We start from the raw sequence: 19,849 nt of genomic DNA on the forward strand, positions 1-19,849 counted from the left end.
ATGTATTTTATTAAACGATATTAGCAAATGCTTAGACATAGTGGCTTTGACAACAAGATCTTGAGGTTAAGAATATTGGTGGCACACTTTTAGTTTGGTCAACTGCTGCCCTAAAGAAGTTCATACTATCATTCCCGAATGAGTAGATTCTCAACATCCAGGTTAAACATTAGCAATGAAAAGCCAGCAAGCTTCTGTGTTGCTTGGATGCTGAAATCGTCTATGTCGTGACATAGTTGCAGTAGTTTGACCTACCTGGCTGCAATCCGGCCAAGCTCTAGCAGACAGAGACACACTTCTCTGGGTTGCTTGTGGAGGACTGAAAGACAAGATAGAGGCAAACACCTTTACAATAGGAGGAATAAGCAGCTCAACAGTACTGGCTTGCCAGTGACCCTCATCCCTCATGCTCCCAGGAAAGGATCTAGTCTTCATTCTGACAGTCATAGAACCCATCGCATTCCTCAATTCACCTGGCTCTACTAAAAGTTTAAATTCGTTCTCAAAACTCTGCCTATGCTTCCTCATGAAAGCTATTCGTCTCAGGAACTCTCACCCCAGGTAAATCTCACCCTAAAAATGTTTTCTTCAATTAATTAATATTGGTAAGTCAATATTGGATACCTATGTAGCTGTAATTATGATATCTGTCAATAATTGATATTTAAAAACACAAAACACAACTATGGAGCAAGGGCTAGCCATTTTAATATTATGGGCCTACCTCCAACAGTGGTTTTAGCAGGAAAAAAATGAAATAAGGATAAACATTTTATACTACATTCTTTTGTTATCCTCCAAAGATGAATGTCAAAGTGAGACCCTGTCACTTCATGTGCCCTTCGAATCAAATCTGATTAAATAATACTTTAGGAAGAAACAGTTTCAACTGACTGAATTTTGTAAATATGTACCAATGCACCATCAGCCAGTTTTGCCCGTCACAAAAGCAAATCAGAAGGTTGTACTTTGAATTGATATTTCTATTATAATGTGATTAATTAGTGCATTTGCTTTATTGATAGACATTCAGTAACGTTGACAAATCATACTTGTTTTTGTCAAGCCTACAAGAAGAGCATGTAAAAGAGCGTACTATTCTCTTTTTTAAGCAAAATGTGGGGATTTTTACAATATTCTTTTATTCAGCACTGAATAAAGATAAGAGAGATTGGAAAAAATTTGCACTGAGAACAGTCTTACACTGATAAATAATATTCTAAAAGAAAATATTAGCTTATTGATTGTTTATTGATAGACTTTAAGAAAAAGAGAATATTGCCTTTATTCTTAAACACAGAATTCTGTAATAATTTAACTTGCCAGCGTTAGTCTATTCACTCAACTTAAATATTCTAATTCCTTCTTTCTACAGACTATGGTAGTGGCAATATTTGGTCCAGTGACAGCACAGTGGAATTTGCTGGGTGTGCGTAGTAAATAGAATAAACACTTTTACCTGATTGTAGAAGTATGTGATTTCATTTGGTTTTAGGGAGACATCCAAATGTATTATTATTTGGTTATAAAATGACATTTTAAAGCTTTTAAAATAAATTTGAATCCTACCAGAATTCTAATGCCTCCATTAAATTTTAAATCCTACAACTAATTATGGAAAATCTGAATCGCAAGATATTTCTATTACTGATAACACAAATTTTAGATTCAGATGACCATTAGTAAATTGTCACAAAGTCCTAGTTAGGGAATTCTTAATTACTTTTAATTAAAAGGGTTTAAAATGAAGATATTTACTACCTCCAGTTTCAAATGTACTACAAGTTGACTGTGGCTAGAATGATATCAACTTCATAAGGTTTAGCATATTAAATAAATTCCAGCACATAGCAACCTAAGGGCTGTAATATCACACAGTCATCAATTTCATACAGAGAACAATAACACATATTACAAAACAGAAATAAACAAATGAAAATGGATCTTCCTGTCTAGATCATCATTTTTTTTTCTGATTCAGATTTTTTTTTAACATATCCATGGTACAAAATAACAAAAGGGAGTTTTGAGTGGGAGAAAAAAGTATATAAAAACTGAGGAGAGGAGGACTTTTAAAGCTAATGCTTTCATCCTAAGTAAAAGCTGTGTGAAGCAGTGGCTGTAGCATCAAGAGCTTTGGATACAATGTCATGCATTTCTTGATGACAAGAGTGTCAAAATCTAAAAACTATTAGTTAACTGACTAAATTATGTCAATGTGCTGCTAATAACCAACTATAAAAGGTAATACCTGATAATAATGGTTCTTTAACCAACTTACTGTACATATTATGAGTACTAATTTGGAAAATCAAATTCATTCTGAAGAAAAATAATAATGTGAGTGCTATAAGAAAGACAATTTCACATGTAGGATGCATCAATTTTGTGTATTTCTTTGCTTCTTCATTTACCAATTTAAAACAGCTTTTGCATGCCAAAACTCAATATCAACTCTATCATAGACTCATTAGGAAATCAGTTTGGCAAACTGAGAAGAAACTGCATGATTCTCCATTTTATTTCCTTAACAGAATCAGCCCATTAAAATTTAACACAGATAAACCTCTTCCCCAGTATCACTTCTTAGGAAAATGCTAACAGAAAAATGGTGTTTTACTTTCAATTTTTTGTGTAACTATCGCCTTTTTATAAAGCAATAACATTGCTTTAAAGCACATCTGTAATATTACCTCACACGTTAATAGCTTTTCAAATAACGAATATACCAAGCCTGGCCACTAATGGACCAAAAAAAAAAAAAAAAAAAAAAAAAAGAATGATTGGTGACCAGTAAGCAATGACTTAGATAAATCTGTAGAGTTGCATAACTTAGCTCAATACTTAAAACAGAGAAAGGCCTTAGTAACTACTATGCCTTATAAGACAAGGAAGATGATGGTTATGTGGTGGTGGTGATAGGGGTTGTGATGCTGAACAAACTGAATAAAGGCTAACGTTTTACCTAGCATCTTTGGAAAAGGAAAGAATTTAAATCATGCGAATATTTAATTGCAAAACCAAGCACTCTTACCTTCTGGCTATAAAATTTAAATTCAAATGTCTGTATGTAGTATCTATATTATACTAAAAAGGTGACTTTTGTTGTGGCACTAGAGCAAGTTCTAAACTAAAGTTAATAGATGAAAAGAGTATAATGGCTGTGTAATTCAAGCCACAAAGCTCTGAGTGTGAGTATGAGCACTAATATTTGCTAGTCATGTTATTTTGGGAGGTTATTCTACAAAATCACATTTTTCTGCAGGAAAATAATAATGCCCACCTCATAATATTTTTGTGATGATTAAACAAAATAATATTTACTGTTATGCTTAGCACAATACTTGGCATATAGAAAATACCTGCCCAATGTTAGTTTTATATTTTTTCTTTTCATTATTATTATTTTATTTGGTTTAGTCGATTAACATTAATTCACTTTTTTCCCCATAGGCACTTTTTTTTTTGTGCATCATAATGTGTCAGTTACTAGACAGTGAAAGAAACTCTGAAATGAAGAAAAGATTACTGTTATGAGATGTAATTTCAATTGATTCTGTTATAATGAGTATACATTAAATTTTTATCTTTTATATTATATCAGATATAGTTAATTTTAAATTTAATAAAATTTCATGTCAAATGAGTCAATTTGGCCAACATATAAAATATAAAGCAGATATCCTTCAGTGATTACAAGTTGATGCTAAGTATAAAGTTCAAGTAACAATTGCATTAGGACATATATCAGTTTCTGAAACACCAAATATCTTGCCTTTAATTTTCCTTTGTGATTAAATTTAGTAGAGTTCACTTTTAGTAATTATTTATGTTGATTATGTATTATCTATTTTAGAAGATAAAATAACTGAATGTATACCTTTGTCAAGATGATTAGACAGGGAACTTTCATTGTATTGTGTTTGTACTAAAGCCCTTGCATCCAGTCATATGTACTAGTCATTTTAAGCACATTTCATCATTTATCTTTTTCAAAAGAGCATCTAGTTACTTTAAAATTTATAGTAGGAGAAATTTTCCCCACTTTATCATTGTAACATTAACGAAGTCTTTTGCTTTGAGTTGGGGTAGAAGAGAGGATTGCTGTAGCTTTCCTCTGAACAAATTCTCTTCAAAACAAATAAAGAGCTCTCTAGTCAATGGTGATTATTACACAAATGGTTTTATCATTGGCGGCTTCTTTTTAAATAATCAAAACCATTTCAAGAAAAGCATAATGTAAAACACCTCTGGGAAAAGTAACACAGGTTTCCATTCTAAAAATATGTGGCAAGAGACTCAATCTCATAACCTAGATTCTATAAAAAAAATCTCATGGGCATCAAATGTCAAATGGAATGCTGCTAGCCCCAGGAATAGAAAATGAGGCCTTCCACTAAAGCAAGAGGGTAGAATTTCAATGTCACAGAATCTGCAAGGATAAAATGCATTGGACCATGAATATATAGTTTAGCTAAATATATTAAGTTTTAACAGATGGGCAAAGAAATGAAAGCATGAAAAATTGTGTTGTCCATTTGGTTTCTATATAACTAGAGGTTATAACATTAATGGTAATGTTGAAGAAAATTGCTTTTTAGCCTTTTGTTTAGTAAGGAAACTTGAAAAATATACTTTTAGATAAATGTTGTTCACTTATAAGAATATCATAAATTAATGACTGCCTACTTTCCCAGAGTAGAGAATTGCTTCTAATATGCCAAGGAGAGTGGTATTGTAGAAGAAATAGTAATCTAGAGGTCAGAAGAATTGGGTTCTACTTAAGGCTAATTTCTTCAACAAGTGCCATGTTTTCTACTTGCTCTTCTTTATAAGGTAACCATACAGTTAAGAACACTTGGTACCTGGCAAACACTCAATAAATGTTACTCTCTTGCACTAAAGTGTGACCCACAGACCAACAGTATTGGCATGGCACAGAAGCTTGTTAAAAATGCAGATTTGGGGCCCTATCCAGCTCTAATAATCAGAAACTACATTTAAACAAATTTTCCAGGTGATGCGTATATAAAGTTTGATAAGTACTGTATTAATCAATGTTATAATAATAAATAGTGGTTATAACTCCTACATCTGTTTTGCTGAAAATATTTAAGTGTGCTTTGATATATGTAACATGCTCTACAAATGTGAAGGATAACAATGGTGTTAGTGGTGATGATGATGATGATGATGATGATGATGATAACGATAAATGGAAGGGAAATAATGTGAATGTTGGATTAGCCCTTAATAAATATTATAGGCATTTCTCTCCTGCCAGAATCTGTAAGATACATAAAAACTTTCATGCTTCCCAAGAAAGTGAAGACAGTCACAAACTACTTTCTGTGTCATGTCACTCTGAGTAAGACCCACACAAAAATCTGTGAGGTTAAATGTAGGTGTCAAATAGGGATAGTAATTTAGGGGCTATAAAACTGATCTGAGGCTAACAAGAAGAAGGAAAAAGCAAACAAAGAAGAATCTCACAAGCTCAATAATCATATGTGTGAGTATCCACATTTCCCAGAATCACCAGTAAAAATGATTTAAAATGGAATATGGCATCCATATAAATCATTTGAACAAGGAGCTTCCATTCATAATCTCATCAGTAATGGAAACCCTACAGAGTAGAACGTATTTCATTGCCTTTGCCCCGGAGTTGAGAAATATCCTGGAAGAAAGAATGCTCTTTCTCTAGCACCCAGTGCCCAGGTTAAAATAATGGATTAAGCCACCATCACTCAGAACAGTAATGAGAGGTGAGTCTTTTCTAAGTTGGTGTATATTTTTTCCTTTTGCTTGAAATAATTCTAACAACATCTAAAATGAATGCAGACAAAGTATACGTTTCTATAACAGATGGGGCATGATTTTTGAAGGTGACTGGAGTTGAATTCAAACTGTAGCTGGGCCATTTAAAAGTTGTGTAACATTGGGCAAGGGATTTAATTGCTCCCTCCTGCATCTTCCCTGGCATAGGGGAGAGGGCCAGATTTGAAAAGGGTTTTCTCAGTTCCAGAGTAAAAGTGAATTCAAATGCTAAATTTCATAAAACCAAAATGTGTTAAAAAGCAAAAAGTCTAAAAGAAAATGATCCTGGGAAATAAATGAATATAAATAATCCAGGGCTGAATGAGTAGCCTGAAATTATTTTTGTAAATTAATACTAACAAAAGTAATATAGCTTTTTTTCCACAAAAATACTCTCATAGTCTTCAGTATAGACAAAAACAAGAATAAGGAGTGATTTATCAAACACTTAAAGGCAGGCATAGATTCTTTTTCTGATGCAACATGTGACTTTAAGAAATGAAATGGAAAATGCCAGTATTTAAAAATCCACACACAAACCTTTTCACTTCAGGTAGACAATGTTTGGCTCTGAAGCAAAATGCTGGCCAATGTTCAACAAAACAAAATATTCATAAAATTCCTCATCAGAATGATGCATCAGAAGAAGACAGTACCACACAGCAAACACAAACACAGAAAATAAAAAGTTTTTAAAGTTATACTCAAACAAATCACACACATTTGCATGCTACACCGCAGATAGCAAACCCTTTTCTTGTTGAGTAGATTCTTTCTCAGAGAAATAGATGAAGCATAGTCACTGGATTCCAAGTCCTATAATTATCCAATAACATAATGATATGACACAATTATAGCAAGCAAAAAAAGTGTGTATTTTTAAAGTACTTCCCCATTCCTTTTTTCTCCAGCTCCCAGCTCACCAGAATATATATAAATAAAACAAAATAAACAAATTTCTAGCAAAAAAAGTTAACTTGACAATTTCTAAATTGATAGGCCAATGTAAATTACAAATAATAAACTGTACAGAAAGACTAGCAGTAATTTAAGAAAATGGTTACTCAAAATATCTTGATAAAAAATGACATAAAACCATCAATTTTATGATTCATAATTGAAAACTCTTTTTAAGCTTGAAAATAAAGTATAGATTTCTGATCTTAATTTAAATTGTAAAAATGAGCCCCATAAAAACACTCAACATCATTTTAGAAAACGTGCTTAAATGAACATTTGAAAAATTACTAAATTTACTGTTAGCAAGATTATTCATTAATACAGTCCAATAACTTTTACATTTTGGTGAAATTGAAAATATAAATGCTTTCACACCTAGAGCCTTCTATAGATATATATATTTTTAACTCTACACTAAAAATTAATTCCTTATGAAATAATTATTGGGGTCTATTTTGTTTATAGACTGATCAACTACATACTTCTGAATTCAAAATATTTATGCTCATCTTTTTACCTTAAAGCACAATCCTAAATATTTTAAAGGAATCGAATGAAACTGTTGTTCATCTTAATATATCAGAGTAATGAAAAGAAATGTTTCCCTTGTCACTTGTATGTCAACACGGTTTGAACAGCAGGGGTCAGAGTGAGGGTTATACGTAGACCCTTCTGGTTACAACATGCTCCGCAGACCACGCAAAAACCTTTGTTATGATACAACATAGAATTCTGTAATCACTTAAAATATCAGTTTAACTTCAACAATGTGAAAAATCCTTTTAATATACTGATGTATAAAATTTTATGTCAATAAATCTCTAGGCTAATTGGTCCAATTGCATAATATAAATCAATTGTTCATGTTTCAGATTACATGCCATAATTGTTCACTATCTTAAGTTTGTTTGTTAATAGATAATTAAAGAAAATGATATAATTTACAACCTAATTACTATTTATTTTTCTTTCAAAGTCTGAATATTAAATTTTATTGTTACATATAGACACAAACGGGTGACCTCATGTTAATCATATATCATATTTCCCATATCCTTAAATAGTTTCAAGAATATTATCTTTGGATGGTATCTATGGATGACTACAATTTGTTTAAGCTGCTACCAAATATCATGGGTTCCAGCTATTTTTTGTTAATGTTTCAGTAGACATTCTGGTTCCTATCTCTACTAATTGCCTTTTAATACATTTTTGGAAGCAGAAGAACTTAATCAAAGTGTATAAATATTTCTGAGGTCTTTGATATATAATATCAAATTGCCTTCCAAAGAAAGCATGCCAATTTCCAATTTTCTTCAGCAATGTATGGAAGATTCTGATATAATATATACTTACCAATACTAACTATATAATTTTCTTAATTTAGCTATTTTTTCATAGCTTTTATTCACATCTACCTTATTACTAAATTGTCCAATATTTTAATATCTTAATTGGATTTTTATAAGTCTTTTGCTAATAGGTTCTTCATGTCCACTTTTCTATAGGTTTATTTCTGAAACAGTTCAGGATGTAGCGAACATATGATCTAAGAACGGACATTCTACAGAGGAGAAATTATCTCTAAAGAATGCCACAGAGTATAAATTGCAGGTTAAACCCTGTATGTGGCATAGGAAGTTACCTGCCAAGCATAAAAAAGACAAGAAGCATGACATAAACATATGGAATTAGTTGCTCTCCATTCTCCCCAGTTCATCCCTTGCACACCTTCCCTCACCCACTGAGGTTTCTTGTCATTAGCTGTTGTGAAAAGAGAACAGTGAGTTGTGAATCAAGATCCTCTAACAAATACTTGTACAAAAAAGCACTGCAACAGAGGGTAGCATATCAGTTGCCACAAAGATAAGGATGCTTTATGCAGGCAAAGACCTTTGAACAGCTAAACACAGAAGCCTCTTCATACGCACTCTCCAGTGATCTACTTTATCATTCAAACACATTTTTTTCCCGTTCATCAGAGCATCTTTTCATTTTATTTGCTGTTCAAAACACTAGGACACAAAGGATGTGCTTCATCTTCTGTGCCACTGAAATGAAATCTTGAGGTAAAAAAAAAAAAAAAAAAAAAGCCTTGCCCTAAATTTCCTTTCAAAAGTGAAGTGTGAAAAGACATCAAGCAGAGGACACAGTGTTATTGTTGCAAGAAAGTCACTTCTGCAAGTAGAGTCCAAAGTCATCAGCAGCGGCTCAATCTCTTCCTCACCCATAATGAATAATAATAATAATAATAATAATAATGATGATTATGAAAACAAGGAGAAAGGGTTCCACTTGTGGAAATGGAATTTCTTATTGTGCTTCCTCCTGATTATCATGAACATCTATGAGCACAGCTGTTTCCTTTCTCTGACTAATCCTAAAGTCAATGCCATAATATTGACCCCCTTCTATTACATCCTTAGAGCCTATTATATATCACTTTGGGTTCTATTCTGAGCAGGAGAAATTGAAAATGTATCTTTTCATTGAGCAGCAACTGGAAAACCTAACTAATTAACTTAACTTGGTACTGATAAGTTTAGAAATGATTTTTAAATTTTTATAACCTTTAAAAATTGTACAAAAATTTTTGTACAATTATATATATATAATATAAATTACGGACATTTTATAATGTCAGAATATATTTTTTCAAACAGACTGAAGAAGTAGGGCATCTAAAAGTTCTTCCTGACATAATTTTGTTTGCTACAGAATATGCATTTATGTACCAGGGTCATTATATAAGTTGCTTTAAACTTTATAATTTTAGGGTAAAATGTATTATTATTTGAATGGAGTTTTTAAAAGCCATCAAAGTAAATACCCATGAGAACCTTCACCTATAGTGCTATTTCTAGCAGAGAGGATTTAATATTAGATGGATTCTTTTCGGTGTCCACAGGAAAATTTTATTAGTTCGAATAACAAAAGAAGTCATGGACAATGAGAAAATAAGACAAGACCATATTTACATTCATAGATTTTATTAACCAATTTCACCTATAGTAATCACTGAGAAAATACTTCTTTAATGAAAAATTGTACAATGAATAGACTAGCAAATTAACGATAGTTCTCCATGTGATTGTTCTTTGGCAATTCAGAGGCACTGTAGAATTTTAAATCGTGATGTTAATTGTCCACATGTGCAGAGTGTACTACTTGTTACTAAGATTTGATTTTATGGCTATATATTTTTTACAAGATCTTAACATTTACCAGATCTTGTAAGTGATTTTATTTAATTGTGCAAATAATTCTTCTATACCCCCTTCCTATAATCCTCCACTCACATGGTTTCCTACAAACCTGAAAGTTAAAATTGATCTGTAAATTAACCACAGGACTGAAAAACAGGTATTATCTATGTACACACACATCTTCCACCAAATTTTTTTACTTTGATATGAGGAAATGGTAATAATAATCAAAAGCTGATTTATTTACTGAGCATTTCATGAGCACACTATTGTATACAGCAGACTACTGTGAGATTATTCTGTTTCCTTTTTTTAAATTCAGGTCTAGAATATTCCCCCAGGCTAAATTTATGCTGTTCCCATCTTTGCTAAGAGAATTTTCAGAAACTTGATGATATTTCTTTGCCATATCACACCAACTCCTCTGAGAACAAATACAGATTTCCTTAAGCAGATAAAATGAGTAAGATTTCAGCTGTTTCCATAAATTTCCTAGGTTACGCATGGGAATGGGGCCTAGGGGCAATAGGCATTTTGGCTGTTTGGAAGGTAATTTGTATACTTGTTCTCTCTGAAGGATGCTCAGCTTACTTTGATATTAATATTCTGTATTGTATGACCTATTAAGTCGACTTTTTAAGGCTTCAGGCAAAAAGAAAGCAAAGGTTTTTTCTCTAGATGTCTCCTTTCTCAACTTGGTTGCATTTTGCAAAAATGAGCCTTTAGTTCTATTATTTTACATATTCGAGTTATACTGTGGTGGAGCCTACAAGGAAAGTTTCAACATTTTATCCTAGTACATGGAGTGGTATTGAAACACTGAATGCTCCAATATATGTTTTCTTCCAAAGAAATAAGCTCATTCTACGATTTGGAAGTGACTTTGCCAAAATCCAATCAGAACACAACTACAGAAATCTAGACAGTTATCTCAGTAGGTGTAGGCACTAAGGTATCTGTCTTTTAATTCAACATCTTTGATGATATCAATCTCTTGTTTTCTTGCCTGATTTTTAACTCACTAAAAAATAAATAAATGAACTAATAATCTGTAGTTTCAATAAAGGTAGAGCTTATGGGCAATAGTGTTTCCATACTGCTGTAGAGGTGAACAGACAAGAGTGCTCTCTACGGCTAGAACACGCACAGCTACCCTTTAATCCAGATCAAAGTCTGGGGGTAAAATTTGGCCCTGTGTTTTCCAAATACCTACAGTTTTACACTAATGGCCCTTGTATTTAGCTTGGAAAGAATTGTGCTACTTCTGTTTCTATTCTTGTATCCATGAGGTAACCAATAGTAAGAGGGCATATTCATTTTTCTATTTTCAAAGTATCAAGTTAGCAGCAAACCTGCAAGTTTTCAACAAACTCAGACTTTTTAAGCTGATAATCTGCAAAATGACATCATACAGAAAACTTTTTGATGGCTATACTGACAAAGACAAAAGATAACTTGAGTATCTTATCAACTAAAATTCTGAAGGAAATACATACCCAAACCTTCCGATTCAAATAGACATGTTTCATCCACCCCTAAATCTCGGCACCAGGATAAGAAATTTGCTGTATTGTCTCGGGCAAAAAAGGAGCCCGAGGGTGCATTGGCTTTGCATGGGATCTTCTTCAATGGTAGATTCTGAAAAATAAAGAAATTCATTCTAGGAGAAATCTGTCAAAGTTAGCACAATGATGTTTTAAAAACATGTTTTCAACAAAATGCTTTGGAATGACCTCATGCCAATAAACAGGCTTGTGAAGAACCCTAGAAAGGAAATATAATGCTATGCAATTAACCTGGCAGTAAGGGACTGAAAATGTGTTCCTGCAAGCACATATCCTTTTCTTTTTCGTACCTAGAAGGAAAGATAGTTAAGTACTTTTCTTGGCTCGGGCTGCCGCTTCTCTTTCTCTTCTATAATTTTTATGGCCTTCCCTTTCATCTAAGCGTTCTATCAGTATTTTTCACAAAGTACTTATTAATGTATTTCTCATTGGTGAAAGAGGAATGGGAGAAACACAAATATATTATATGAATATGATATACATATAACATATATACACCTGCATTCTTACAGGTATAAACACATACTGTAAAAATTACACAAGAATTATAAAGTCAAAAGAGAGCAGCGGAATTATTTAACATCACAAGTCTCAATCATCAATACCAAGAAAGGGAAATGCTAAAAATAATGTAATGATAACATTTGCTGTGTGTGGTGGCTCATGCCTGTAATCCCAGCACTTTGGGAGGCCGAGGCAGGAAGATTGGAGTCCAGGAGTTTGCAACTAACCTGGGCAACATAGTATATCCTATCTCTACAAATAAAAATTAGCCAGATACTGTGTGCACCTGTAGTCCCAGCTGCTCAGGGAGCTGAGGCAGGAGAATTGCCTGAGCCCAGGAAGTTGAGGCTGCAGTGAACCTTGACCATGCCACCGCACTCCAACTTAGGTGACAGAGTGAGATGTTCTATCAAAAATCTAACATTCTACAGACTTTTTTCCAGACTATTTTCTTTTAAACCACAGGATATAGCAATAGCATATAATACAAACATAATTCTGGTCTGAACTCTGCTATCCGACCTTGAAAGAGATTGTTTACTTTCTGCATCATTTCTATTCTGGGATAAGAAAGTGCTTAAGATAAGGGTGGGGGTGAAACTGGATAGAGTTTTCTGTTAACCATCTCATAAAATTTTAAGCAGGAAGTCTCCCTTGGAACCATACCAAGTGTTATCTTTTTTCTTTAATAGAACATAACTTATTTCCATGACATTCCATGAAACTAAAGAATGTAATTCTTTATGATGTGAAAGAATGAGCCATGCCTTTGGGTGAGCTGGGCTACATAGGACTTTGCCTCAACAAGCAAAAAAATCAAAGAAGAAGCACTCTGTGATTTAAATTTATAAAATCTTTCTTATATTCACAGTGAACCCTTAAATACAACCAAAATATTGTTGATTGTTGAACTCATTTACAAGGATGGTTATAAAAAAATAAAATAGTGGCTAAGGTGGATTGGTGAAGTCCTGCCAACATGCAACTCTTACTAGAGTTCTTACTGAGTTCCAGGGATTTTTTGATTATATATAACAACTTAAAACATTCAGTTACTACGTCACTCAAAATGCATGTCTGTCTAATCTCAAAGATCCATCTCTTTGTTGCAACTTGAATTTGATTTAGGATAGATGCAATCAAAGTTTCTGCATAAATACACAGATACATACTTCAAGCACTATAGCTATATAAACCATATATAGGGTTACCTATATAACAATATTTCCTTAAATGATTTTGCCCAGATATCAAGTAATGGCTTTCAAAAGAATGCTTTCCTAGATGAGTTATAAAAACAATCAGAAATAGTGTAGTATAATGTCTCCCTTGTAACGTATTCATAAGCATTAATTAGCATGTATTGAAATTAAAATATAAATTCCTTAAGTCTAGCAATTCACTTCTAAGAATATATTCTACACATAAAATAGCACTCATGATTAAAATATATGTACAAGTATATTTGTTGCAACACTGATTGAATAGGAGAAAAACAAAAACACATCAAGAGAGCTAGTGGAATGGCATATAATATATAAATACAATGAAACTCTATATAATCATAAAAGTACAACATATGTACATGTATTGAACCAGAAATATGTTCAGAATATACTCTTAAGCAGAAACAAATTTGCAAACAGATATTTGTTCCATAATGTATCATTTTATGTTGTATATACATGTGTACACATTAGTGTGTGTGTATATACATGCAATATAATTGGCCATATATAAAGTTAAATTGCATGTAAATATATTGTGATACATATATAAATATTTACATAGTTATAGAATGTAGATTTAGAAATAATTCAAGAAGGACCTGCCTAATTGATAGTAACTGCCTTTGAGGAAAGGAATTGATTGATGTATCAAGGAACATTTACTTATTTTATATAATTCCAAAACAAGTAATAGGATTTTTAGTGTCTTTTATGTTTTATCAATACTACCAAATTAAAAAAAATCAAAGTAGTAGGCAAGTTATGTCAGCCAAAACATATTTTTTAAAAATCTGCTGAATAAAATCTCCAAGAGATGATGGTAAAGCTTTTTAAAGACACGAATAAGGCAAAAACTATGTTTAGGAAAAGAACATAATTAAATCCAAACAATGAGTCGCTTTAAGATCTACCACCTGTATCCCTGGTGGGCAGGAAAAACTACATGTGAAACCACTTCAAACCAATATGAGTTTGCAGGTAAAAATTGTAATCTAGGAAGTATAAAATAAGTCACATAGCTACAGACTTGCTAAATGACATGAGGTACATGATCTATGCGGCAAAAAGGAACAAAATATCCATTTTGCACTGAAGAAGCAAGAGATTGATTTGACACTTAATCCACCAAGGGGTACATTTTGAAAGAACAGGCACAAGTGACAAGCCCTCAAATATCATTCAGCCCACTCTTGAAGAATTTACAAGGACAACCACTAAGCGTGTAAATGAAAATAGCATTTATTTTCCCTTTACAAAGTCATGTACCTATCATATGCCAGAATCTCACTATTTATTTAAAATTCAATGCAATTGTACTGGAAGATGGGAAAGTCATTTTAAGACAAATAAAATGATGCTGGCTATTGATACTGAAAAACTTGGGAATTCCCAGTGTAGAAGAATTTAGCAGTAACCCTGATCTAACTACTTGGCATTTAGGTAATTTATGGGGTGTTTGCTTCTGAGGAAGAGCTGTTAAATTGAGTGTTCCCATGCCAGCTGAAGACTGGAAAATAGTAAACAGTGTGAATAGAAGCTTCCAATTTTCATCCATATAAAACATTTTATTTGAGGATTTTTTAAAGTCACACTCATTAGTCCTATCAAGTCCATCACATATAACTAGAAATAAGGATCTCTGCTCATCAGGAATTTAAAAGAGAACCTTCAATAGTTCACCTGATATGTTTTCCATATTAGTTTTATTGAGCATATTGAGCAGTATTAACCACTCAATTCTTCAAATAACTACAACATTTAAATTATATATTATCTTTGTTTACTCAGGAAAGTTTTTTTAGACAATATTATGTTCTCAAAAACGAATTGATGAATGAATGAATGAATGAAAGAATGCTAGACTGCCTCCTCAAACTAGATCATAATCAACTTGAGAACAGAACCAAATACTCTGTATTAGAAGTTTTACATCCCCAAGGGACATGTTCCCAGGCCTTCAAAATTCACTAAGTTAATGGGATAACCATGCATAAAATGCCTTCCAGAAATTCAGAAAAGCATAACTGAAAAATTTAATACCTTCAAACCTTTTCTGAAAGTTACTGAATATGAATAATGAATAGAAAACAGTCAAGCTGAACCTAAGTTGGACAGAAATTTAGTCTCACTCACTCACTAGCAAGAGTCATGCTATATTGTACAATAGTGTCCAAAGTGTAGGATTCAATATTTTGTGTTAGCAAAATGAGAAGTTACTACCAATAAGCTATTGGGATTGTGTGCAAGCAGTCAACAGGATGAACAGTAAAATTTCTAACATCAAGACTCTACTGATTTTATCTCTCAACAAGATTAATCCAACATACATACTTATAGCTTCTAAAATACTGATAGATTGGTTGATTGACCTATAAGAGAACAGTTATGCATTCCAAAAGAGCCCTTCCCATTCCCGTCAGGAAACAACCAAGATGGGTGACAATAAATAGAAAAAAGTTAAATTTTCTTCTAAAGGTTGTTATTACTAATTCAATCCACTGCTTTTCAGATTAGTTGCCAGGTAGGCCTCTGGAGTCCAATTACCTGAGTTCAAATTCAGCTATATTTCCCTTCATGCTGTGATTGGTAAATGTACTTAAAATCTATATTTCAGTCTCCTCTGCTATACGATGTTCATAAAACAAGATGTACACCCCATTGACTATGTGTCCTGGGGTGCAAATTAATTGAAGTGTATTAGTAAGTATTCAGAAAAGGTCATCAATGCAAGTAAAAACATACTGAATATCTGTGATTTCCTTCTCTCATATTTTCTTGCCAACATTGCATTATTTCCATTATGGGTATAAGAATTCAGAAATAGACTGCCAAATAATTTACTTCTTCTTATCTTTACCCTAAATTTGAACCTTAGCTTCTGAATAGTTTTCTAATATAACTTTCTACATTGATAAAAATGTCCTATATCTGTGCTAACCAATATGGTAGTCATTAGCCACATGTGGCTATTGAATATTTGAACTTTTAAGCATTTATTTCATTTATCAACCTAAATTTAAATAGCCACATGTGGCTAGTGGCTATCATATTAGACAGCACATTCATGGGGGGACAGTGAAGCTACAATTTGGAGTTTTATGAAGTGTGGTGTTTGACTGCCTGACTAGCTTCCCTCCTAAATCATCTCCATGTCTCTCAACTCCCATCAAATCCAGTAGTTACCCTGGGTGTAGTTACTAAGACATAGAAACATGAAAATCATTTTCAAATATTGTACATATATGCTGCAGTATGTCCTAGTTACGGTGTCATGAAGCGCATTCATAACTAATTCTATTTATAATGTTGTAATAATCTGCATCTGGAGAACCAGGATCTTATTTAGCATTACACTGCCACAGTGCCAAATATGGTGCTTTACATACAGGGGGTACTGACTTACTGTTTCCTGAAAGTTATGGTGGGAGTGGGGAGGAGGGTACTCGTGTTGTAAGTGCCTTCAGTGCTCTAGGTACACAATGTTTACTTTCATATGATTTGTCCTATTTAATTCTCAAAAAACACCACTAAATGAATTGGGTAGGTAAGAGAAGCCCCATTTTCCAGATGAAGAAACTGAGCTTATGCACAGTTCAAACCAGATCATTTGGTCTCTTATGCTCCTACACTTTCAACTGTTCCATGATAGCCCACCAATGCCTTGAAGGTAATATATTTCAACATTTGATTTATCTCCCAAATGTTTGTCCAGGCAGCATTAAAATCAAGAATCATATATTCTCTTTCACCTATTCAAGTCAGAAGAAAAAAGACTGAGAGAATGGTATCTTTAGTTCCCTTGCATTGTGTGAACTGAAAATTTAATACTGGTAGTTTAAATAATTCATTCTTCACAAAAGTTTAAGTCATACTACTCCCCTTGATTACATCAAGTAGACATTTGAGATATAAAACAGAAGAGATAAATGAAGACACGAGGCTTGCCAAGAACTAATATTTTTTCTTTTCCAAAGGGTATATAAAGTGTACTGTTCAAATAGGCAGGCAATAAAGTCACCCTTTCCATGATGAAATTAATGTTTCTGCCTGTATCCCCTTGCTACTTTTAGTTTCACTGTATATTTAATAGAAAAATAATCTCTTTCAATAAAATTATTTCCTTCCTGATTCATAGTATCAAGGTGTCTAACTATAACAACCAAGTGGCTTGATAAATGATGAAAATATAGTCTTTAAGATAAAAATTATAGGAAATGTTTTAAAAGGAAAAAAAACTTTTGTGGTACCCTAACCCTCTCCTGGGGACTCTCCAGTAAGACCCTGTGCCTCAAGCAGTGAGCTATGATTTAGGACAGTTGAACACAGTAAGCTTGAATCCAAAATTGACCCTTTCTCCTTTTTCTGTCTCCAAGATAAATTCCACTTTATATAGAACACATCTTACATCAAAATTTTCGTGCAATATTCATGCTGTAATGCCATAGGAATATTGACATGCATAAAAAGGAAATATAAAACAAGTTTCTCATAGCAGAGTTTTAGTACACCCTTCTTCCTCTGAAATCATGAAATTAATCACTTAACTGACAAAGTTGGCAAATAAGTACAGCATTTTGAATTATCTGAAATCATCTCTGGCGTAATATAAACTAATGTTTGAAATGAAGGTCAAACCTAGTCCTCAAGCCTCAGGCTTACAAGATGGACAATAAAAGTTACTATGTAAAGGAGTTGAAAACATTATCTACTAAAAATCTGCCCATGGATGCTTATAGCAGTTCTATTCGTTGGAAACAACCAAGATGTCCTTTAGCAGATGAATAATAAAGAAACGATGGTAAAGTCAGACAATGGATTATTTGGTGCTAAAAAAAAAAAAAAAAAAAAAAAAAAGGGCGCTATCAAACCATTAAAACACATGGTGGAACTTTAAATGCATATTTCTAAGTGAAAGAAGCCAATCTAAAAAATACTACAGACTGTATGATTCCAACTATATGACAATCTGGAAAGGCAAAACCATGAAGACAGTAAAAAGATCAGGGGTCAGCAGGGAGGGACAGATGAAAAGGTAGAATACACAGAATTGTTAGGTCAGTGAACCTATTCTGTATGATACTATATTGGATACATGTCATCTGTAAAAACACATACTGTTTAACACTAAGAGTGAACCCTAAAAACTATGGACTTTGGGTGACAATGTGTTAACGTAGGTTCAATGACTGTTAACAAATATCCCATTCTGGTGTACTTTCCACTCAATTTTGCTGTGAACTGAAAGCTTCTCTAATAAGTGAAATCTAAAAATGTTGAACTCATAAAGTCAGGGAGGGGAACGGTGATTGCCAAGGGGAGGAGAAAGGGGTTGAGGTCTTGGGAGATGCTAGTCAAGGGTACAGTTTCAGTCAGCCAGTATGAGTAAGTGCTGGAGATCTAGTGTACAACCTGGTGACTATTATTAATAACAATGTATCACAATAATTGCTAAGAGAGAGGATTTTAAATGTTCTCATCACAAAAAAAGTAAGTGGGGTGATGAATATTTTAATTATCTTGATTTAATCATTTCACAATACACACATATATGAAAACATCACAAATACACCATAAATACATGTAATTTTTGTTACACGTTAATTATACCTTAACAAAGCTTTAAAATAATGTCTGCAAAAAAGGTTACTATGTCATTGATAGTTTGAGAAGCAACAAATGCTTCCCAAAGGAGAAAGTACAGGAAGTTTGACAACAAATGCATTCCTTCCATTTTTTTATACTGTGTGCCTAATTTATATATCCATCCACATGGAATCATCATCAACTATGAAAAGCTTGTGTTCTCCCAACTAATCGTTTGCATATGAACACACTGAGATTAATTTCTTAAAACCTCCAAAAGTCTAGTTCTACACTTTAAAATTAGTCAATTGGTGAGGCTATCGAAAAAATTTAAATAGAAATCTCAGTGTTCATAATGAGGAGTAACAGAAAGATTGTAACATTTACTATTATTATTATTTCAATAGTTTTGGGGAGACAGGTGGTGTTTCATTACATGACTAAGTTCTTTAGGTATAATTTCTGAGATGTTGGTGCAGCCATCACTTGAGCAGTGTTCAATGCACCCATTGTGCAGTCTTTTATCCCTCGACCCCCTCTCACCCTTCCCCCAAAGTCCCCATAGCCCATTATATTTTTCTTATGCCTTTGCATCTTCATAGCTTAGCTCCCAGTTATAACTGAGAACACACAATGTTTGACTTTCCATTCCTGAGTAACTTCACTTAGAATAATGGTCTCCAACTCCATTCAGGTTGCTGTGAATGCCACTATTTCACTCTATTTTATGACTGAATAGTATTCCATGATATATATATATATAAAAAATATATATAACATAATATATATACACACACACCATATATATATACACCACATTTTATCCACTTTTTGGTTGATGGACATTTAGGCTGGTTCCATATTTTTGCAATTGCAAATTGTGCTGCTATAAACATGTCTGTGTAAGTGTCTTTTTCATATAATGAATTATTTTCTTCTGGATAGATACTCAGTGGTGGGATTGCTGGATCAAATTGTACTT

At 33.0% G+C, this 19,849-nt stretch overlaps 1 protein-coding gene across 4 annotated transcripts in view; it reads right to left on the reverse strand.

Annotated features, from left to right (window-relative positions):
• The window catches only part of GAS2 (growth arrest specific 2), a 179,708-nt gene that overhangs the window by 75,145 nt on the left and 84,714 nt on the right, over positions 1–19,849 (reverse strand). For all 4 annotated transcript variants that reach the window (XM_045371618.3, XM_065528372.2, XM_005578376.5 and 1 more), the window contains exons 4-5: positions 11,483–11,624; positions 256–319 (exon numbers count right to left, since the gene is read on the reverse strand). In XM_045371618.3, coding sequence (XP_045227553.2) covers positions 256–319; positions 11,483–11,624 — 206 coding nt within the window. The remainder of the gene's footprint in view (positions 1–255; positions 320–11,482; positions 11,625–19,849) is intronic.

Source organism: Macaca fascicularis, chromosome 14 (genome assembly GCF_037993035.2).
Source record: "Macaca fascicularis isolate 582-1 chromosome 14, T2T-MFA8v1.1".
Lineage (NCBI taxonomy): Eukaryota > Metazoa > Chordata > Mammalia > Primates > Cercopithecidae > Macaca > Macaca fascicularis.